The sequence below is a fragment of the Protopterus annectens genome, chromosome 10.part0 (genome assembly GCF_019279795.1).
Source record: "Protopterus annectens isolate FY-2018-M chromosome 10.part0, PAN1.0, whole genome shotgun sequence".
NCBI lineage: Eukaryota > Metazoa > Chordata > Ceratodontiformes > Protopteridae > Protopterus > Protopterus annectens.
The window spans coordinates 312,855,576-312,880,207 of record NC_056744.1 but is presented as its reverse complement, the minus strand read 5'-3'; the positions used below and the strand labels follow the sequence as shown (position 1 = coordinate 312,880,207).

The 24,632-nt window shown below is 39.2% G+C and overlaps 1 protein-coding gene across 5 annotated transcripts in view; it reads right to left on the bottom strand.

Moving 5' to 3' along the window:
- Positions 1 to 24,632, bottom strand: part of SELE (selectin E) — a 364,444-nt gene that overhangs the window by 317,995 nt on the left and 21,817 nt on the right. For 2 of the 5 annotated variants that reach the window (XM_044085185.1, XM_044085186.1), the window contains 12 exons: positions 22,313 to 22,498; positions 22,014 to 22,199; positions 20,397 to 20,582; positions 19,632 to 19,817; positions 19,333 to 19,518; positions 17,703 to 17,888; positions 16,938 to 17,123; positions 16,655 to 16,840; positions 14,730 to 14,852; positions 12,898 to 12,919; positions 12,711 to 12,785; positions 1,946 to 2,855 (listed from right to left, as the gene is read on the bottom strand). In XM_044085185.1, the coding sequence (XP_043941120.1) occupies positions 12,725 to 12,785; positions 12,898 to 12,919; positions 14,730 to 14,852; positions 16,655 to 16,840; positions 16,938 to 17,123; positions 17,703 to 17,888; positions 19,333 to 19,518; positions 19,632 to 19,817; positions 20,397 to 20,582; positions 22,014 to 22,199; positions 22,313 to 22,498 (1,694 nt within the window). In that variant the 3' untranslated portion in view covers positions 1,946 to 2,855; positions 12,711 to 12,724. Of the gene's footprint in view, positions 1 to 1,945; positions 2,856 to 12,710; positions 12,786 to 12,897; positions 12,920 to 14,729; positions 14,853 to 16,654; positions 16,841 to 16,937; positions 17,124 to 17,702; positions 17,889 to 19,332; positions 19,519 to 19,631; positions 19,818 to 20,396; positions 20,583 to 22,013; positions 22,200 to 22,312; positions 22,499 to 24,632 lie in introns of those variants that run through there. The other 3 variants (XM_044085188.1, XM_044085187.1, XM_044085189.1) reach the window with 2 other exon arrangements.

Below are 24,632 nucleotides of genomic sequence, written 5' to 3'. Positions count from 1 at the left end.
GGTCATGCAATAGCTGGCAAATAAAAACAAACAAGATAATGCAGAAATTAACTTTATTAAATAATACCATAGATTATAAAACAATATGCATACAAATATCCATAAAGCAACATACCTTATAGATACATATATAAAACATATTTATATACACAGACATATTTTAGTGCCAAATATGCAAATATGTATTTCCAAAAATAATATGAATAATATTAGCTTAATTTCAAGCCTTGTGGTTTTCTCTTTAAACAAACTCAGTAACAGACAGACACATACACACACACATATATGCTATACAGTAGTTTTTAAGAGTATCTGATACACGTATTTAATTTAACTTTTATACAGAGGTACTCTGGAAATCAGTAACTCACCGTGTTTCTTGCACACTAACATTTACACACAGAAACTATTATTATTATTTTTAATATTATATAGGAATTAACATTTGCTGTAGTTATCTTTTATTCCAGTTTTAGTGTCTTGCGACAGAAATTCCTTTATTTAAAAATCAAAATTTTATTATTTTTTTGTGGTGCTATAGTTAGAGTTACGAGAAAATGTTAACAGTCATTTCTAATGTACAGTACCATATCCCATAGGGACTGACAAGCTCTCTAGCATGACTGCTTTGTAACAGGATGGTCCACAGATGAAAGTAACACAATCTGAATAAGGCTAGCATAGTTTGTGTTACGTAGTAATTAGAGTTTGAGTCCCTCTTTTGCACTGAAGATCACCCCCCAAAAAACTTTTCATGCACTAGGAGCCTTATTCATTTGACAAAGAACAAAACTGAATTAAGTGTCAGGAATGCTGTCACCAATTCATAATATAGTGTTACTTTAGATGTTATTATAAGAAACTGGTTTCATCAACAACACTTAAATCTATAGATTCTGTTCATATAAACACACTAGTGTATGGTACAAGGACACTGTTTCCGCTATAAGTGTATATCCTAGACTGCAGCAATGCAGATTTCCTGTTTTGTTTTGCTTTGTTTTATAAAAAAAAAAAAGATCCAAAAGGACAATTGCATTTTCAAATGTACACTGTTTTCAATGCAGGTAAGATGAGTTTTTCAGCTGGTTTCCTAATTGTGTAGAATTTTTTTTAAGTTGTTTTTTCTGTTTAGGATTCAGCAAATATTGCTATTTTGCCTTATGGGGCAGTAACTGTGGAAACCTGACTAAAATAGATTGTGTCAGTGATGAGCATTTATTACTCAAATGTAAAATGTGCATTAAGATTTAAAACCAGGAAGGTTCTGCACACAAACCATGTGAATTTGTACAGTTGGTCAGGAAGTGCATATTTGTTAGGAAATGTCTCTGAAGAAGACTCTTCCTTTCTCCCAAGATACAATACATTTGAATGTAATTATATTTTGTAAGGGTTTAGTACAGTTGCCTACATGCACACAATTCACCACCAGATATACTGATGCTCTTTCAGTGTTTGAATATCATATTAACTGGGTTTTTTTCAAATGTTTTTTTTTTCACTTTTTTGTTTATAGTAAGATGTTCCAGAACCAAAGTGGGGAAAAAAATGCAGTCATGCTAGAAAATATATATAAAGTGTTTTCTAAACAGGAATGAATGCTTCTATGGTCAGATCTATATCACACTGCTATATTAAAGGTATGTGTAATACATTTTCAAGTTTTTGTACTCAAGATAAAACCTGCAAAATGTGCTAAAATTCAATGAGCACAGTTTCTAAGACACCTGTACTACAGCATGTGACCAGACTCGAAGTTCAGGGTGTCACAGAATGTAGCTCTGAATTTTGGAAACTTGGATGCAGTAATATGTAGTAGGGGGGTCAGTGGGTTCAAGGCTCTTTCAGGGGGCTGTTAGCAGAGCTTCACCCCCCCCCCCAAACACACACACACTGACAGAAAATATCTGAAAAAAGTCTGCAATGTTGTTACAAGATTCAGCCATTCTAAGTTTTTTTTCTTTCTGTTGATTCATTTATAATGGAAGATCAGACAGACAGGAAAATGTGTGGGCTCTTCTCTAATAAATTTCAGTAACATCTCAGCAAACCATGCCATTAAACAAACATACGCACATAACAACCATAAGGTTTCATCCTTGTTAACAACTACATCAAAGCATGCGTAGCAGCCACATGGCTACATAGTTGCAAGCCTTGCAGCAGCTCTGATTTAGTATATTAGAATGCCCACACAAAATTGTTACGATGAAGCCATGTGGTTGAAGTAGTACTCTAGCTGTTTGTCCCATAAGATCAGACAGATGGAAACATTTAATGGTAAGTTTGTAGGGTCCCCCAGAGTCGTACATGCAATCTGACCTGAGTGCTAGATAGTTACTTAAATACTGAGCTGAAGTCCCTGAGTCGCACGCTGAGAGACATAAACGATTTTCTCTCTGAAGCTTCAATATCCAGATTGAAGGCAGCTTTGTTGTGCATTAAATTTGTCAGTTGCTTTCCAGGACCAGCTGGATTCTGTACCTTTGTTGCTATACTCAACACCCTAAACACACATTTAGTCTCAGATGAGAGGGACTAGGAGGCATTGTAAGGAAATACTATTTCACAGAGAGAGTGGTAGGGCTATGGAATGTATTGCCTGAGGAAGTGGTACAATGTAAGTTATCAGATGAGTTCAGAGATACCATGGACAGACCAAGGAAACCGTAGAAGGAGTCAAATGGAGCAGATGTAACGTTCCCACAAACTTGATAAACTCGCTTCTGTGGCACTGACCCCATTAGGTTGTACATTCCATGGGCCAGCTCCATACTTTGGGCCATTTTTCTAATGTACATTTCAGGCATAAAGTTAAAAAATCCGATCAACTTCTTTCCAAACTCCACCAACTGTAAAAGAAAAAAAAGATGAATGAGATGGAAGATTCAGAATTAACTCATTCGAATTCAAAGGACATGACATTTCTCATTAAATTTTATGACATCAATAAAACAATATGAAGCTTTTGGTCATGATAACTTTAAACATAAGCTAGGCCTTTAGGCACCCAGGCCATTACTACCAGGCAATGCATAGTGTTTACCTGGTCTGATTACATGTCAGATGGAGCATGACTTTGTATTCAGTGCTCAGGTTATGTATCCCATTGCTTTGGGGGGCAGCCATGCCCATGGAAGAAAATGTACCACATTTAGGCTGCCATGGAACATCTTCCCACAATGCCATAGTATATGGCCTTGCATGGAATACTGTGTAAAGAAGATTTTACTGCATGTTTAATTTTATGTGTCAATATCTTCTTAAATTCCCACAGGCAAAATAAAATATAATTTATTAGTGCCTACATTGCACTTTCAGATTCTATGAATCTACACAGTTAAAATACTAATAAAAATTATTTTTAACACACAGACACACCTACACAAAAACACACACACATACACACACACACACACACACACACACACACACACACACACACACACACACACACACTTGGAGTTTCAACATTTCCATGTAAATGAAGCAGGGAACAAAAAATTGTTAATGCCTATACAGCTGTTTAAAAATGGTAATGTAGATTCCAAAGTATGCCAATGAATTTATGGGGGAAGGAAGATGAAATATGTTGATATTAAGGAAACATCTGAAAGGTCAGAGGCCAAAACATTTAGGACAAGCAAGTGTCCACAGGCTAACAATGGTGTCAAGGAAAAAGCAGCTTTCACTGGGACTAGAACCTGGACAAAATCAATCATCTTCTACAGATATTCCATTATTTATTGGCAGTCATGTGTTTTTTTTTTTTTTTTTTTTTTCTAATTTTATAATGACTGCCTAATAGGCTGAGCATGCAACTGAAAAATAGTACTTGGACCAATGTACTTAGCCAGTTAGCAGATGTAAAAAATAAAATATATGGCAGTTATGGGAAAAGTAATCCTGTCTGGAGACAGGTTGTATGGAAATGTTTATCACACACAGCGGTTAATATTTCAGGTCCAGATGGCATTCACTAAAGGAGCTGATGTGGACAAGTGCAAATGTCTCTCAAAGCCTGAGTGGTTGTCTGACCTTAAAATATGACTGAAAAAGAGCCTGTGCATCATAGTTCAGTGAGAAGTAATATAAAAATGCTCTCACGTTTATGTTGAAGAAGCCATGCCACACTAACCTGCCTGGTGCCTTTATTATGTCATCAGTACACAGGAGTAAAGTGACATTCATGGCCTCATTTAGGTCTACAGGCTTTTACCTGGCAGGAAAGTAGAGAAAGTGTGCAAGGAATATGGAATTAGTAACCAGTTAAGACAAAAACATTTTGTCTGCACTGATAGTTTAATAAATGACAAGGGAAGTATAACCAATGGAAAGCGTAGGATACTCTCCAGTAATGTACAGGTCTACAAATCAGCCGCTGTGAGTAACAAGGGACATAGGGATCGTTCTGGCATTAACCAACTGGTATCAAGTATTAAACCAGGTGCAGATGGGCATAGCTTTATAAACTAATCAATGGATTCTAGTGCTGCAGGTAAAGATATCATACAATGAGACAGGCAAGAAAGCTTTGTTAACTGTCATCAAAAATTAATCACACTGCATTAATCATGGACCAATGCATGTAGAGTGCGGCTACTGTGGGAATCATGGGGCAATGTATGCAAAGTGTAACTAATTTGTGAATTGTGAGACAATGTATGCAGAATGTAACTGAGGTAGTCATGAGAAAATGTATGCAGAATGCAACTACTGAGGTAGTCATGAGAACATGTATGCAGAATGTAACTACTGAGGTAGTCATGAGAACATGTATGCAGAATGTAACTACTGAGGTAGTCATGAGAACATGTATGCAGAATGTAACTGAGGTAGTCATGAGAAAATGTATGCAGAATGCAACTACTGAGGTAGTCATGAGAACATATATGCAGAATGTAACTACTGAGGTAGTCATGAGAACATGTATGCAGAATGTAACTACTGAGGTAGTCATGAGAACATGTATGCAGAATGTAACTACTGAGGTAGTCATGAGAAAATGTATGCAGAATGCAACTACTGAGGTAGTCATGAGAACATGTATGCAGAATGTAACTACTGAGGTAGTCATGAGAACATGTATGCAGAATGTAACTACTGAGGTAGTCATGAGAACATGTATGCAGAATGTAACTACTGAGGTAGTCATGAGAACATGTATGCAGAATGTAACTACTGAGGTAGTCATGAGAACATGTATGCAGAATGTAACTATTGAGGTAGTCATGAGAACATGTATACAGAATGTAACTACTGAGGTAGTCATGAGAACATGTATGCAGAATGTAACTACTGAGGTAGTCATGAGAACATGTATGCAGAATGTAACTACTGAGGTAGTCATGAGAACATGTATGCAGAATGTAACTACTGAGGTAGTCATGAGAACATGTATGCAGAATGTAACTACTGAGGTAGTCGTGAGAACATGTATGCAGAATGTAACTACTGAGGTAGTCATGAGAACATGTATGCAGAATGTAACTACTGAGGTAGTCGTGAGAACATGTATGCAGAATGTAACTACTGAGGTAGTCATGAGAGCATGTATGCAGAATGCAACTACTGAGGTAGCCATGAGAACATGTATGCAGAATGTAACTACTGAGGTAGTCATGAGAACATGTATGCAGAATGTAACTACTGAGGTAGTCATGAGAACATGTATGCAGAATGCAACTACTGAGGTAGTCATGAGAACATGTATGCAGAATGTAACTACTGAGGTAGTCATGAGAACATGTATGCAGAATGCAACTACTGAGGTAGTCATGAGAACATGTATGCAGAATGCAACTACTGAGGTAGTCATGAGAACATGTATGCAGAATGCAACTACTGAGGTAGGCATGAGAACATGTATGCAGAATGCAACTACTGAGGTAGTCATGAGAACATGTATGCAGAATGCAACTACTGAGGTAGTCATGAGAACATGTATGCAGAATGCAACTACTGAGGTAGTCATGAGAACATGTATGCAGAATGTATCTACTGAGGTAGTCATGAGAACATGTATGCAGAATGTAACTACTGAGGTAGTCATGAGAACATGTATGCAGAATGTAACTACTGAGGTAGTCATGAGAACATGTATGCAGAATGCAACTACTGAGGTAGTCATGAGACCATGTATGCAGAATGCAACTACTGAGGTAGGCATGATAACATGTATGCAGAATGCAACTACTGAGGTAGTCATGAGAACATGTATGCAGAATGCAACTACTGAGGTAGGCATGAGAACATGTATGCAGAATGCAACTACTGAGGTAGGCATGAGAACATGTATGCAGAATGCAACTACTGATGTAGGCATGAGAACATGTATGCAGAATGCAACTACTGAGGTAGTCATGAGAACATGTATGCAGAATGTAACTACTGAGGTAGTCATGAGAACATGTATGCAGAATGTAACTACTGAGGTAGTCATGAGAACATGTATGCAGAATGTAACTGAGGTAGTCATGAGAAAATGTATGCAGAATGCAACTACTGAGGTAGTCATGAGAACATATATGCAGAATGTAACTACTGAGGTAGTCATGAGAACATGTATGCAGAATGTAACTACTGAGGTAGTCATGAGAACATGTATGCAGAATGTAACTACTGAGGTAGTCATGAGAACATGTATGCAGAATGTAACTACTGAGGTAGTCATGAGAACATGTATGCAGAATGTAACTACTGAGGTAGTCATGAGAACATGTATGCAGAATGTAACTACTGAGGTAGTCATGAGAACATGTATGCAGAATGTAACTACTGAGGTAGTCATGAGAACATGTATGCAGAATGCAACTACTGAGGTAGTCATGAGAACATGTATGCAGAATGCAACTACTGAGGTAGTCATGAGAACATGTATGCAGAATGCAACTACTGAGGTAGTCATGAGAACATGTATGCAGAATGCAACTACTGAGGTAGTCATGAGAACATGTATGCAGAATGCAACTACTGAGGTAGTCATGAGAACATGTATGCAGAATGCAACTACTGAGGTAGTCATGAGAACATGTATGCAGAATGCAACTACTGAGGTAGTCATGAGAACATGTATGCAGAATGTAACTACTGAGGTAGTCATGAGAACATGTATGCAGAATGTAACTACTGAGGTAGTCATGAGAACATGTATGCAGAATGCAACTACTGAGGTAGTCATGAGAACATGTATGCAGAATGCAACTACTGAGGTAGTCATGAGAACATGTATGCAGAATGCAACTACTGAGGTAGGCATGAGAACATGTATGCAGAATGCAACTACTGAGGTAGGCATGAGAACATGTATGCAGAATGCAACTACTGATGTAGGCATGAGAACATGTATGCAGAATGCAACTACTGAGGTAGTCATGAGAACATGTATGCAGAATGTAACTACTGAGGTAGTCATGAGAACATGTATGCAGAATGTAACTACTGAGGTAGTCATGAGAACATGTATGCAGAATGTAACTGAGGTAGTCATGAGAAAATGTATGCAGAATGCAACTACTGAGGTAGTCATGAGAACATATATGCAGAATGTAACTACTGAGGTAGTCATGAGAACATGTATGCAGAATGTAACTACTGAGGTAGTCATGAGAACATGTATGCAGAATGTAACTACTGAGGTAGTCATGAGAACATGTATGCAGAATGTAACTACTGAGGTAGTCATGAGAACATGTATGCAGAATGTAACTACTGAGGTAGTCATGAGAACATGTATGCAGAATGTAACTACTGAGGTAGTCATGAGAACATGTATGCAGAATGTAACTACTGAGGTAGTCATGAGAACATGTATGCAGAATGCAACTACTGAGGTAGTCATGAGACCATGTATGCAGAATGCAACTACTGAGGTAGGCATGATAACATGTATGCAGAATGCAACTACTGAGGTAGTCATGAGAACATGTATGCAGAATGCAACTACTGAGGTAGGCATGAGAACATGTATGCAGAATGCAACTACTGAGGTAGGCATGAGAACATGTATGCAGAATGCAACTACTGATGTAGGCATGAGAACATGTATGCAGAATGCAACTACTGAGGTAGTCATGAGAACATGTATGCAGAATGTAACTACTGAGGTAGTCATGAGAACATGTATGCAGAATGTAACTACTGAGGTAGTCGTGAGAACATGTATGCAGAATGTAACTACTGAGGCAGTCATGAGAACATGTATGCAGAATGCAACTACTGAGGTAGCCATGAGAACATGTATGCAGAATGTAACTACTGAGGTAGTCATGAGAACATGTATGCATAATGTAACTACTGAGGTAGTCATGAGAACATGTATGCAGAATGCAACTACTGAGGTAGTCATGAGAACATGTATGCAGAATGTAACTACTGAGGTAGTCATGAGAACATGTATGCAGAATGCAACTACTGAGGTAGTCATGAGAACATGTATGCAGAATGCAACTACTGAGGTAGTCATGAGAACATGTATGCAGAATGCAACTACTGAGGTTGTCATGAGAACATGTATGCAGAATGTAACTACTGAGGTAGTCATGAGAACATGTATGCAGAATGTAACTACTGAGGTAGTCATGAGAACATGTATGCAGAATGTAACTACTGAGGTAGTCATGAGAACATGTATGCAGAATGAAACTACTGAGGTAGGCATGAGAACATGTATGCAGAATGCAACTACTGAGGTAGGCATGAGAACATGTATGCAGAATGCAACTACTGAGGTAGGCATGATAACATGTATGCAGAATGCAACTACTGAGGTAGTCATGAGAACATGTATGCAGAATGCAACTACTGAGGTAGGCATGAGAACATGTATGCAGAATGCAACTACTGAGGTAGGCATGAGAACATGTATGCAGAATGCAACTACTGATGTAGGCATGAGAACATATATGCAGAATGCAACTACTGAGGTAGTCATGAGAACATGTATGCAGAATGTAACTACTGAGGTAGTCATGAGAACATGTATGCAGAATGTAACTACTGAGGTAGTCATGAGAACATGTATGCAGAATGTAACTACTGAGGTAGTCATGAGAACATGTATGCAGAATGTAACTACTGAGGTAGTCATGAGAACATGTATGCAGAATGTAACTACTGAGGTAGTCAGAGAACATGTATGCAGAATGTAACTACTGAGGTAGTCATGAGAACATGTATGCAGAATGTAACTACTGAGGTAGTCATGAGAACATGTATGCAGAATGTAACTACTGAGGTAGTCATGAGAACATGTATGCAGAATGTAACTACTGAGGTAGTCATGAGAACATGTATGCAGAATGTAACTACTGAGGTAGTCATGAGAACATGTATGCAGAATGTAACTACTGAGGTAGTCATGAGAACATGTATGCAGAATGTAACTACTGAGGTAGTCATGAGAACATGTATGCAGAATGTAACTACTGAGGTAGTCATGAGAACATGTATGCAGAATGTAACTACTGAGGTAGTCATGAGAACATGTATGCAGAATGTAACTACTGAGGTAGTCATGAGAACATGTATGCAGAATGCAACTACTGAGGTAGTCATGAGAACATGTATGCAGAATGTAACTACTGAGGTAGTCATGAGAACATGTATGCAGAATGTAACTACTGAGGTAGTCATGAGAACATGTATGCAGAATGCAACTACTGAGGTAGTCATGAGAACATGTATGCAGAATGTAACTACTGAGGTAGTCATGAGAACATGTATGCAGAATGCAACTACTGAGGTAGTCATGAGAACATGTATGCAGAATGCAACTACTGAGGTAGTCATGAGAACATGTATGCAGAATGCAACTACTGAGGTAGTCATGAGAACATGTATGCAGAATGTAACTACTGAGGTAGTCATGAGAACATGTATGCAGAATGTAACTACTGAGGTAGTCATGAGAACATGTATGCAGAATGTAACTACTGAGGTAGTCATGAGAACATGTATGCAGAATGCAACTACTGAGGTAGTCATGAGAACATGTATGCAGAATGAAACTACTGAGGTAGTCATGAGAACATGTATGCAGAATGCAACTACTGAGGTAGGCATGAGAACATGTATGCAGAATGCAGCTACTGAGGTAGGCATGATAACATGTATGCAGAATGCAACTACTGAGGTAGTCATGATAACATGTATGCAGAATGCAACTACTGAGGTAGGCATGAGAACATGTATGCAGAATGCAACTACTGAGGTAGGCATGAGAACATGTATGCAGAATGCAACTACTGATGTAGGCATGAGATTATGTATGCAGAATGCAACTACTGAGGTAGTCATGAGAACATGTATGCAGAATGTAACTACTGAGGTAGTCATGAGAACATGTATGCAGAATGTAACTACTGAGGTAGTCATGAGAACATGTATGCAGAATGTAACTACTGAGGTAGTCATGAGAACATGTATGCAGAATGTAACTACTGAGGTAGTCATGAGAACATGTATGCAGAATGTAACTACTGAGGTAGTCATGAGAACATGTATGCAGAATGTATCTACTGAGGTAGTCATGAGAACATGTATGCAGAATGTAACTACTGAGGTAGTCATGAGAACATGTATGCAGAATGCAACTACTGAGGTAGTCATGAGAACATGTATGCAGAATGCAACTACTGAGGTAGTCATGAGAACATGTTTGCAGAATGCAACTACTGAGGTAGTCATGAGAACATGTATGCAGAATGCAACTACTGAGGTAGTCATGAGAACATGTATGCAGAATGTAACTACTGAGGTAGTCATGAGAACATGTATGCAGAATGTAACTACTGAGGTAGTCATGAGAACATGTATGCAGAATGTAACTACTGAGGTAGTCATGAGAACATGTATGCAGAATGCAACTACTGAGGTAGTCATGAGAACATGTATGCAGAATGAAACTACTGAGGTAGTCATGAGAACATGTATGCAGAATGCAACTACTGAGGTAGGCATGAGAACATGTATGCAGAATGCAGCTACTGAGGTAGGCATGATAACATGTATGCAGAATGCAACTACTGAGGTAGTCATGATAACATGTATGCAGAATGCAACTACTGAGGTAGGCATGAGAACATGTATGCAGAATGCAACTACTGAGGTAGGCATGAGAACATGTATGCAGAATGCAACTACTGATGTAGGCATGAGATTATGTATGCAGAATGCAACTACTGAGGTAGTCATGAGAACATGTATGCAGAATGTAACTACTGAGGTAGTCATGAGAACATGTATGCAGAATGTAACTACTGAGGTAGTCATGAGAACATGTATGCAGAATGTAACTACTGAGGTAGTCATGAGAACATGTATGCAGAATGTAACTACTGAGGTAGTCATGAGAACATGTATGCAGAATGTAACTACTGAGGTAGTCATGAGAACATGTATGCAGAATGTATCTACTGAGGTAGTCATGAGAACATGTATGCAGAATGTAACTACTGAGGTAGTCATGAGAACATGTATGCAGAATGCAACTACTGAGGTAGTCATGAGAACATGTATGCAGAATGCAACTACTGAGGTAGTCATGAGAACATGTATGCAGAATGCAACTACTGAGGTAGTCATGAGAACATGTATGCAGAATGTAACTACTGAGGTAGTCATGAGAACATGTATGCAGAATGTAACTACTGAGGTAGTCATGAGAACATGTATGCAGAATGTAACTACTGAGGTAGTCATGAGAACATGTATGCAGAATGCAACTACTGAGGTAGTCATGAGAACATGTATGCAGAATGTAACTACTGAGGTAGTCATGAGAACATGTATGCAGAATGCAACTACTGAGGTAGTCATGAGAACATGTATGCAGAATGTAACTACTGAGGTAGTCATGAGGCAATGCCTGTATAGTGCAAGCACTTTAGAGATCATTAGCTAACACATACAAAGGGCTGCTTTGCAATAAATGGAGTCACCAGTGCAAGAAAAGACAATTTTGTGCTGCAGTCCAGAGCCTGGGTGAGATTTTCCATAATGCAGAGTGAAATGCACTGCCAGATGAAGATACATTTGTATCTGAACTCAGCAGGAAGTTGCCAGACTTGGGCTGAGGGTAAATGCAAAAACAAGATAACAGTAAGTAGGAGACATAGAGGGCAGAATTAAAATAATCTTGCTTGAAAAAGAAGTGGGATGACTGACAGCTCAGCTGTTTTAAAGGCAGAAGGTGCGGAGCTCAGAAGCTGTTCTTACCCTGAGTAGAACATGATTGCTAAGGTATGGAGCTTGAGGTACAAAGGAAATGAGAGACCAGTTTTAATTAAGAAGGATCTGGCTCCATAGATGTGCTCTTGAAGCAACTGATTCTCCTGGGATGGTGAATGGCTGAAGGAGACTGAGACCAGGTAGGTGTATGTCACTGGCTGCAAAAAGTAGTGAGAAAAGAAGGCAGACAGGGAGGTATAAGACATGAGCAAGAGTGGTAGAAAAGGAGCAGTCCCCTCAAGAAGCGCCATGTGAACTTTGCATCCAGACAGCTCAAACACCCCCACCCCCACACCCCTCCACAAACACAGAGACATACACACGCATGTGCACATGCACACATGCATGCATGCGTACACACATACACACACACATGAGCGCACACGCGCACAAAGCTGAATCTGCTATCTGCCTACAAACACATATAACATACTGGGTCTCCCAATAATCATAATAATAACTTGACGCAGAGCACTTGCCTCATCTTTAGGGTTCAAACATTAAACATGGAATGTCTGAAATGTGCGTTGTGATGCTCCTCTTCTGAATGGTCACTGCAATGTACAAAAAGAAATTGTCATAAAAGGCATGATCAGAGTACGTACTTTAGATTAAGAAGAAATGCATTTAAAATGGTGTTAACAATAGCATCAGGACAATACTCACCTTAATGGAGAAAATTTCTTAGCTGAAAAAAAACACATGCCATTAGATATTATAGAAATATGACCAAAGTCTAAGCAATTTGAAAATAAATAAAGTATGTGTTATGATAGCTTCACAATGATTTTCCTATAAAACATTCCATGTAAAAAATAAGAACATTCTTTGTTTGTTTCAGTTCTCACTCTCTAAGCTGATGCCCAGGTGTCACTCTGTAAACAGGTAAACAGCTTATATATACTCAGGTAAGTGCACGTCTCTAATCTGTAAGCTGATGCCCAGGTGTCACTCTGTAAACAGGTAAATAGTTTATATATACCCAGGTAAGTGCCCATCTCTAATCTGTAAGCTGATACCCAGGTGTCACTCTGTAAACAGGTAAACAGCTTATATATACCCAGGTAAGTGCCCGTCTCGAATCTGTAAACTGATGCCCAGGTGTCACTCTGTAAACAGGTAAACAGCTTATATATACCCATGTAAGTGCCAGTCTCTAATCTATAAGCTGATGCCCAGGTGTCACTCTGTAAACAGGTAAACAGCTTATATATACCCAGGTAAGTGCCTGTCTCTAATCTGTAAGCTGATGCTCAGGTGTCACTCTGTAAACAGGTAAACAGCTTACATATACCCAGGTAAGTGCCGTCTCTAATCTGTAAGCTGATGCCCAGGTGTCACTCTGTAAACAGGTAAACAGCTTATATATACCCAGGTAAGTGCCCGTCTCTAATTTGTAAGCTGATGCCCAGGTGTCACTCTGTAAACAGGTAAACAGCTTATATATACCCAGGTAAGTGCCCATCTCTAATCTGTAAGCTGATGCCCAGGTGTCACTCTGTAAATAGGTAAACAGCTTATATATACCCAGGTAAGTGCCCGTCTCTAATCTGTAAGCTGATGCCCAGGTGTCACTCTGTAAACAGGTAAACAGCTTATATATACCCAGGTAAGTGCCCATCTCTAATCTGTAAGCTGATGCCCAGGTGTCACTCTGTAAACAGGTAAACAGCTTATATATACCCAGGTAAGTGCCCGTCTCTAATCTGTAAGCTGATGCCCAGGTGTCACTCTGTAAACAGGTAAACAGCTTATATATACCCAGGTAAGTGCCCGTCTCTAATCTGTAAGCTGATGCAAACACCCAGGTAAATGTCACTCTCTAATTTGATTGCTAATGTCCAGATGTCACTCTGTAAACAGGTTATAGATACCTAGGTCACTCTCTTATCTGCAAAATGATACCCAATTGTCTCTCTGTTAAGAGGTTATAGATACCCAAGTAAGTGTCACTCTCTAATCTGTAAACTGATGCAGATACCCAGGTAAGTATCACTTTTTAATTTGCTTGCTGATGTCCATGTGTAATTGTGTAATCAAGTTACAGATACACAGGTAAATGCCCCTCACTAATTTGCTTGTTGATGCCAAGGTTTCATTATGTAATCAGGTTACAGATACCCGAGTAACAGTGTTACTCCCTAATCTGTTGGCTGGTGCCCATGTAAGTGTCACATTGTAATCAGATTTCTTTTACCCATCACTAGTGATACCACATGACATCTGATGATTTTGGGGGGTTTATGTCGAATGATTGCAAACATATTGCAAGGCACATCAACAGAACTTGTATTAAAACAAGCTAATCTAATGTTTTTTTTACAGTGTCACTAACTCCATAATATTTTCACTTGCAAACTTGTGTCAATCCATTCACCTCACACTACACCTGCTATCACTACCTGAAGTATTGATTCTATAATAAAATGCCAGTTTTATGTTGAGTTCCTGGAAATCTCAATGGAGTCCATAACATCAGTTACTTAAAATAAACTTACATTTCTTACGCAGCTGCCTCAGAAGCCATAGACCGAACATCACTGATGACACAGACCCTGCTGCTGCCATGATTCCAATGGAGACATTCGTCTGAACGAATGCATCAGCAGAATGGTGAGACCCTAGAAAACCACAGTAATACTAAGGTTAGCCATTTTATTTAGCAGAAAATATAGTAGCATCAAATTAGTAGAAGCATGGCAGGTGTTGTAAATATTTTTCCAACATATTATGTTCCAAAATACACTATTTCTGATTTGCCATTCTTCTCCTTATGAACTTTCCTGCATTTACTCAGTTCTTCCCCAGTGTTCAAGGGCAGAGGTTGAGTATTACTCCTTGGTTTTATATGTTGTCAGTTTTGCTTAAGTGGTAACAAGTGAGAAACACACTATGCATCCAAAATATGACCCTGTGGTCCAGATATTGAGTTACTTTTTGCAGAAGCAAACAGCTTCATACCCAAGGATAACAACTAACGACAGAGGTACTGTACAAACTAGTGTGAAATGAGTGCATTCATAAAAGCCAGCAAAGACCCTCGTTCACATTCACTACCTTTCCATCACTAGTGAATGAATCCATAGTTAAGTACTAGGCTAGCTGCCCTTATAGCCCATTCAAGTCTTGCCAATTTCCCTTTTTGAGAGTCAAACCCTGAGCCTTTTGTGTGGAAGGTAAACCCCTTAACTGCTATCCTAACACCTGTTCTGTCTTTCTCATTCTTGCTTTCCTTTTGCTAGCTAGATATAAGGATACATATGGATGTGTTTACTGCCATCAGCTTTACATAAGCACTTGCCCTACATCTCACTTCTGCCAGAAATTTCACCAAAAGCTTTACTCCCCTTTATACAATTAAGTGCACTCTACCATTTCCAGCAATTAGATCCCTTTCAGGTTAATCCTGGGAACCAAGTGCTTTGAATGTAGCTATTCTTACCCCGCCTTCATTTCCAAGGATCATAGATTTACATGTCCAAGCCTTTTCTTGCATAAACTGAATGTCTGTCATTCTGATTGTATGTACACTTCCTCCTGAGAGCAGGAGGAGGTACAGTCTATATCCCCCCTGCATAATCACTGTGATAGGGAGTGCAGAACTGGTTCATCATACGTGAATACCTCTGTGGCTCTCATGTTTCCCCCTGCATAATCACTATGATAGGGTTTGCAGAACTGGTTAGTCATATGTCAATATCTCAGTGGATCTCACGTTTCCTCCTGCATAATCACTATGATAGGGTGTGCCGAACTGGTTAGTCATATGTGAATACCTCTGTGGCTCTCATGTTTCCCCCTGCATAATCACTATGATAGGGTGTGCAGAACTGGTTACTCATATGTCAATACCTCTGTGGCTCTCATGTTTCCCCCTGCATAATCACTATGATAGGGTGTGCAGAACTGGTTAGTCATATGTGAATACCTATGTGGCTCTCATGTTTCCCCCTGCATAATCACTGTGATAGGGTGTGCATAACTGGTTAGTCATATGTGAATACCTATGTGGCTCTCATGTTTCCCCCTGCATAATCAATATGATAGGGTGTGCAGAAATGGTTAGTCATATGTCAATACCTCTGTGGCTCTAACGTTTCCCCCTGCATAATCACTATGATAGGGTGTGCAGAACTGGTTAGTCATATGTCAATACCTCTGTGGCTCTCATGTTTCCCCCTGCATAATCACTATGATAGGGTGTGCAGAACTGGTTAGTCATATGTCAATACCTCTGTGGCTCTCATGTTCCCCCCTGCATAATCACTATGATAGGGTGTGCAGAACTGGTTAGTCATATGTCAATACCTCTGTGGCTCTCATGTTTCTCTTTCTGACTTTTGTATTACAAGCAGCATATAGTAAGCTCATAAGTGTACAGTTCTAGGTTGGTAATATAATTAAAGCTGTTATCATTATGTACCTTCGCAGGCTGGAATCTCAGCACTCCAGGTTCCTGAAGAGCTACACTCAAGCACATTGGATCCATTCAGCTTGGTTCCCTCTGGGCACTCAAAATGGCAGACTGAGCCATATGTGAAGGGTGCCGTTAGATTTATACAAGACATGTTTCCAAGTTCTGGTGCCTGAAGTGATGTGCATGTGATAACTAAGGAAAGACAAAAATGCAGAGGGGCTTATTAACTCTTATTTACTTTACAGCACAATATGTGTGAAGTTAATGTGAAAGGAGTTCATCAACTTACCTTCACATCTTGGGGTCTGGCCTGTCCACTGTCCAGCTGATGTGCACTTCAGAATCTCTCCTCCTACCAGGGTAAACCCTTCCTTACAGCTAAAGGTACAGTGTGATCCATAGGCAAATTCTCCAAAGTCACCGGTACATTTCATATCACCCTCCTCAGGAACTGCATGTGCATCACACTGAATAGCTGGAACAAAAGATAAATGTCATTATTAATAAATTGACCAATTATTTTATTTTATTTTCAGAAATGAGTGATCTGTTTGCATAAGTCTGAAGTAAAATAGTAGCAAGCCGCAATGTGGATTACAAATGCAAAAGTTCAGCAAACAGCTAAGAGTACAAAAATGAATGCACTTAACTGATAAAGTGTTAAATAATTTTACTTGTTCAGGTATGAGTGACTGTTATGTTTGAGTATAAAGTCAGATATTCAAAAGTATGATGTAAGACACAGATTTAGCTCTTCAGGAATACTCTGTCAACCCACCCCTCAGTGATTAGATTTTCATACACAAACAACCACAGAAATAGCTTTTTATGTGATGTAGCACCCTAGAATTTCACCCTTTCTGCCCTTCCCTGTGGGAGAAAAGGCCATATGTCTGGTGCTTGGAAGTTGTTACAGAGGAAACAAAAATCCCAGAAAGTAACACATGCAGGAAGTAAAACAATAACCGACATTCACATGACATTTAATAACTTATACCAGATTGTATGTAATCATTTTTGAATTTGTGGAAATGGAAAAGTTGTTTCAACCTACCTTCACATCTTGGGGCTTCATATGTCCAGTCTCCTGATGCTGTACAGTCCACAGTCTCTTCTCCTACCAGAATAAAACCACTCTGGCAGCTGAACGTACAGTTTGAAGCATATGCCAGCTCTCCAAGGATGCCACCACACTTTACATCTCCGTGCTTAGGAGCTGTAGGGTCCTTACACTGAATGACTGGAAGAAACAATCAATTCTGTTTTACAAACTGGTTAGGTGTTTTGTGATTTTCAGATACATCTATACACAGTTCCTGTTCCCTCAGTAAGAGAGAAACAAGTCTACTTTTGCCACCCCCCCCCATATTACTGCCCTGGTATCATACTAAGTGTAATAGCCATTCCCTGTTCTCTCACTCTGTACTTTCTCCTGATGGTACCAGTGAATAATTTCCCCTGCAGTCTTATATAAATTTGCTGGCTTACCTCATATATAGTACATATATATGTGTTGTTACACTCCTTGCATAATTTTGGTACAGTGTAATGAAACATGCATTTTTGTCTTTATATTTTTGCAGCTACAGACTGTCTGATTGTAACCTTATCATGAATGCTCCAATGTCCATTTTATGCAATTCGTCTTTGGAATACTTAACTACATTTACTGTGAAGCTTTTATAAATTATTTTCTGAGTCAAACGTTGTGACAAAGTACTTTTCATACACAAATAAATAAATGGTTCAATGCAATGCAAACTAAAACAATGTAGGTTATAATGCCAATAATTCCAAATGTAGGCATGCATTTTAAAATGTTAAATTATATGTGTTCTTTATAAATAAATATATTTTCTTTTTAATCAAAAATATTAGCAATTATGTTTGAATTAACCTTCTAGCAAACTGGGTATGCCATGAAATCCACTCCTAGCATTTCTCATCCTGAGAATTTTATCTTTTGTGCTTGTTTCAAAGTAGTATTTCTAGCATTTATTCCTAATATCCCTTGGTTTGAAAACATGTAGTTTGTACAACACAACTGCATTACATTTTTGGGGAGGACCAAAACAGCCAAAAGGCGTGATGCTAAGCATTACTTTGTGTTAAAGGGGTAGAGTTACCATAACTGCTGCCACTGGCTGAAATGGTGACAAGTATTTCAAGTTATTCCTGCATTATTAAGGGGGCAGGGACTACGTGTTAACAACATTCCTTGCTGAAGGTGTCAGGACCACGCAGTCACAATGTTCACTTGTCCACTGAAGCAGGTAGTAAACTGCATTACTGAGTGCAACTGTTCACTAAATTTTGAGTTATCCACAACATTTAAAGTTAAGTTCATACATCAATACAGGATGTTTACTAACAGCATTAACTGAAAGTAAAGACTGTATGACTGTTACCCACTAATTTAAGCATAACTTCTTTTAGCATTGCAGGTGATTCCTTGCAGCTTTAGTGTTGTTTGCAGAGATAACTGCACTTCTGCAATAAGCCCTGCTGCCTGCTTCATCATTGCTGTCTGAGCTCCAATGCAGACAGTTGCTGTTGGGGTATTGGGATGTTGGGGTGCTGGGATATTGGGGTGCTGGGATATTGGTAGGAGGAATGCATAGTCAGGCATACTGTTTGCTCTCCTATTTCACAATAACAAGAGAAAATTCATAGTCAGTTTGTACCTTCACAGACTGGGACCTCAGAAGTCCAGGTTCCTGAAGAGCCACATTCAAGCTCATGTGATCCATTCAACTTGGTTCCCTCTGGACATTCAAATCGGCAGACTGAGCCATATGTGAAGGGTCCCTTTATGTCAGTGCAAGTCATGTTTCCAAGCTCTGGTGCCTGAAGTGCTGTGCATGTAACATCTGAGGAAAGATAAAAATGGAGTGCAATGTCATTCTTTCCATAACAGCAGCTCAGTACGCATTATATCTTCAAGTTAAATGTAAGAACATGTAAAAGGAATATGTCAACTTACCTGCACATCTTGGGGTATGGTCTGTCCACTGTCCAGCTGGTGTGCAGTTCAGACTCTCTTTTCCTACCAGGGTAAACCCTTCCTTACAGCTAAAGGTGCACTGTGATCCATAGGCAAATTCTCCAAAGTCACCGGTACATTTCATATCACCCTCCTCAGGAACTAAGTGTGCAGCGCACTGAATAGCTGGAACAAAAGATTAATGTCATTATTAATAAATTGACCAATTAATTTATTTTATTTTCAGAAATGAGTGATCTGTTTGCATAAGTCTGAAGTAAAATAGTAGCAAGCCGCAATGTGGATTACAAATGCAAGAGTTCAGCAAACAGCTAAGAGTACAAAAATGAATGTACTTAACTGATAAAGTGTTAAATAATTTTACTTGTTCAGGTATGAGTGACTGCTATGTTTGAGTATAAAGTCAGATATTCAAAAGTATGATGTAAGACACAGATTTAGCTCTTCAGGAATACTCTGTCAACCCACCCCTCAGTGATTAGATTTTCATACACAAACAACCACAGAAATAGCTTTTTATGTGATGTAGCACCCTAGAATTTCACCCTTTCTGCCCTTCCCTGTGGGAGAAAAGGCCATATGTCTGGTGCTTGGAAGTTGTTACAGAGGAAACAAAAATCCCAGAAAATAACACATGTAGGAAGTAAAACAATAACCGACATTCACATGACATTTAATAACTTATACCAGATTGTATGTAATCATTTTTGAATTTGTGGAAATGGAAAAGTTGTTCCAACCTACCTTCACATCTTGGGGCTTCATCTGTCCAGTCTCCTGATGCTGTACAGTCCACAGTCTCTTTTCCTACCAGAATAAAACCACTCTGGCAGCTGAACGTACAGTTTGAAGCATATGCCAGCTCTCCAAGGATGCCACCACACTTTACATCTCCGTGCTTAGGAGCTGTAGGGTCCTTACACTGAATGACTGGAAGAAACAATCAATTCTGTTTTACAAACTGGTTAGGTGTTTTGTGATTTTCAGATACATCTATACACAGTTCCTGTTCCCTCAGTAAGAGAGAAACAAGTCTACTTTTGCCCCCCCCCCCCCCATATTACTGCCCTGGTATCATACTAAGTGTAATAGCCATTCCCTGTTCTCTCACTCTGTACTTTCTCCTGATGGTACCAGTGAATAATTTCCCCTGCAGTCTTATATAAATTTGCTGGCTTACCTCATATATAGTACATATATATGTGTTGTTACACTCCTTGCATAATTTTGGTACAGTGTAATGAAACATGCATTTTTGTCTTTATATTTTTGCAGCTACAGACTGTCTGTTTGTTAACCTTATCATGAATGCTCCAATGTCCATTTTATGCAATCAGTCTTTGGAATGCTTAAGTACATTTACTGTGAAGCTTTTATAAATTATTTTCTGAGTCAAACGTTGTGACAAAGTACTTTTCATACACAAATAAATAAATGGTTCAATGCAATACAAACTGAAACAATGTGGGTTATAATGCCAATAATTCCAAATGCAGGCATGCATTTTAAAATGTTAAATTAGATGTGTTCTTTATAAATAAATATATTTTCTTTTTAATCAAAAATATTAGCAATTATGTTTGAATTAACCTTCTAGCAAACTGGGTCTGCCATGAAATCCACTCCTAGCATTTCTCATCCTGAGAATTTTAACTTTTGTGCTTGTTTCAAAGTAGCATTTCTAGCATTTATTCCTAATATCCCTTGGTTTGAAAACATCTAGTTTGTACAACACAACTGCATTACATTTTTGGGGAGGACCAAAACACCCAAAAGGAGTGATGCTAAGCATTACTTTGTGTTAAAGGGGTAGAGTTACCGTAACTGCTGCCACTGGCTGAAATGTTGACCAGTATGTCAACTTATTCCTGCATTATTAAGGGGACAGGGACTACATGTTAACAACATTCCTTGCTGAAGGTGTCAGGACCATGCAGTCACAATGTTCACTTGTCCACTGAAGCAGGTAGTAAACTGCATTAATGAGTGTAACTGTTCACTAAATTTTGGGTTATCCACAACATTTAAAGTTAAGTTCATACATCAATACAGGATGTTTACTAACAGCAGTAACTGAAAGTAAAGACTGTATGACTGTTACCCACTAATTTAAACATAACTTCTTTCAGCACTGCAGGTGATTCCTTGCAGCTTTAGTGTTGTTTGCAGAGATAACTGCACTTTTGCAATAAGCCCTGCTGCCTGCTTCATCATTGCTGTCTGAGCTCCAATGCAGACAGTTGCTGTTGGGGTATTGGGATGTTGGGGTGCTGGGATATTGGTAGCAGGAATGCATACCCAGGCATACTGTTTGCTCTCCTATTTCACAATAACAAGAGTAAATTCATAGTCAGTTTGTACCTTCACAGACTGGGAACTCAGCAGTCCAGGTTCCTGAAGAGCCACATTCAAGCTTATGTGATCCATTCAGCTTGGTTCCCTCTGGACATTCAAATTGGCAGACTGAGCCATATGTGAAGGGTCCCTTTATGTCAGTGCAAGTCATGTTTCCAAGCTCTGGTGCCTGAAGCGCTGTGCATGTAACATCTGAGGAAAGATAAAAATGCAGTGCAATGTCATTCTTTCCATAACAGCAGTTCAGTATGCATGATATCTTCAAGTTAAATGTAAGAACATGTAAAAGGAATATGTCTTCTTACCTGCACATCTTGGGGTCAGGTCTGTCCACTGTCCAGCTGGTGTGCAGTTCAGACTCTCTCTTCCTACCAGGGTAAACCCTTCCTTACAGCTAAAGGTGCACTGTGATCCATAGGAAAATTCTCCAAAGTCACCGGTACATTTCATATCACCCTCCTCAGGAACTGTGTGTGCAGCGCACTGAATAGCTGGAACAAAAGATTAATGTCATTATTAATAAATTGACCAATTAATTTATTTTATTTTCAGAAATGAGTGATCTGTTTGCATAAGTCTGAAGTAAAATAGTAGCAAGCCGCAACATGGATTACAAGCACAAGAGGTCAGCAATCGGCTATGAGTACAACAGCTAAGATCCCCAAATGTAATAGTGGTCACTTTGGTTCAGAAATAGATTGTAGCTGCCAGACAACTGGCTGGATGAGGGTGAATTTTAGCTACTGTGTAGAAACATCAGATTTTTTAAGAAGCTTTAAGTTTACAAACAATAAACTTTAATCTGAAGGCATGGAATTAATAAGCCAATAAACAGTGCTATTTAATATGGATTTGTATAACTTTTAACTTATGTACTAGAGTCTTTCTAAATGTTTTTTGAATCTTTGAAAAGATGAGGGTTCTTCAACTTTCCTTCAGATCTTGGGGCTTCATTTGTCCACTCCCCTGAAAATGTACAGCATGTGGCAGCTAAAGGAGCAGTTTGTCCCATAAGCAAATTCACCAAGGACACTGGTGTTTCCTGAGTATGTAATAGGCGTGAAGAATGTACTCATTTATGAAGTGATAAGTTATTGAGGTCTGTTATACTGCTGTCTGTTATCTCTGTTTTTTAAATGACGTATATTTACTGGTGCTTTGAACCATTTAGGTCAGTTGACTTCTCTAGTATATTGACTACAGCAGAAGGCAGGAGGGTAATTGCATATGTGAGGTTTAATTATAAAATTACAGTGCACACCTTCTGTCCAGTGCAGTTTGAGATGTATTGTATCTTATCCATACTTTTTAGACAGCACTAGAAAAGACAGGTGCACCTGTTACTCTGAAAAAAGTTCTGTACATTCAGAGCATCTTATGACTAGAGACATATTAGCCTGGACAATCTTCTGCACTGATAATGTTGTAGGCAGATATTCCATGTTGTTATTTACATTAACACTGCAGTATGTAGATTTCAGCTAGGATAACAGTTTACAATGACACTTTATTACATGGATGTCAGCCAAGGGAACAATTTACAGTGACAATGTCATGTGTATATCAGCTGGGGTGGGATTCTACATAGATATCAGCTGGGACACTGTGACATGTAGATATCAGCTGGGGTGGTATTCACAGTGACAATGTGATGTGTGAATATCAACTGGGACAATGAGATGTGGATATCAGCTGGGGTGGTATTCACAGTGATGATTTAAAGTGTGGATATCAGCTGGGGTGGTATTCACAGTGATGATGTACCATGTGCGTATCAGCTGGGGTGGTATTCACAGTAATGATGTGAAATGTGGATATCAGCTGGGGTGGTATACACAGTGATGATGTAACATGTGGATATCAGCTGGGTGGTATTCACTGTGATGATGTGAAGTGTGGATATCAGCTGGGGTGGTATTCACAGTGATGATTTAAAGTGTGGATATCAGCTGGGGTGGTATTCACAGTGATGATGTGCCATGTGCGTATCAGCTGGGGTGGTATTCACAGTAATGATGTGAAATGTGGATATCAGCTGGGGTGGTATACACAGTGATGATGTAACATGTGGATATCAGCTGGGTGGTATTCACTGTGATGATGTGAAGTGTGGATATCAGCTGGGGTGGTATTCACAGTGATGATGTAACGTGTGGATATCAGCTGGGTGGTATTCACACAATGTGACATGGATATCAGCTGGGGTGGTATTCACAGTGACACTCTGACGTGTGGATATCAGCTGGGACAACAAGACATGTGAATATCAGCTGTGGTGGTATTTACAGTGATGATGTAATGTGGGGATATCAGCTGGGGGTATTCACAGTGATGATGAAATGTGTGGATATCAGCTGGGAGGTATTCATAGTGAGAATGTGACCTGTGGTTATTAGCTGGGGTGGTATTCACAGTGAGAATGTGACATATGGGTATCAGCTGGGATGGTGTTCACAGTGACAATGTGGCGTGTGGATATCAGTTGGGACAATGTGACGTGGATATCAGCTGGGGTGGGATTCACAGTGACAATATGACATATGGGTATCAGCTGGGGTGGTATTCACAGTGACAATGTGATGTGTAGATATCATCTGGGGCAATCTGTGTGTGGATATCAGCTGG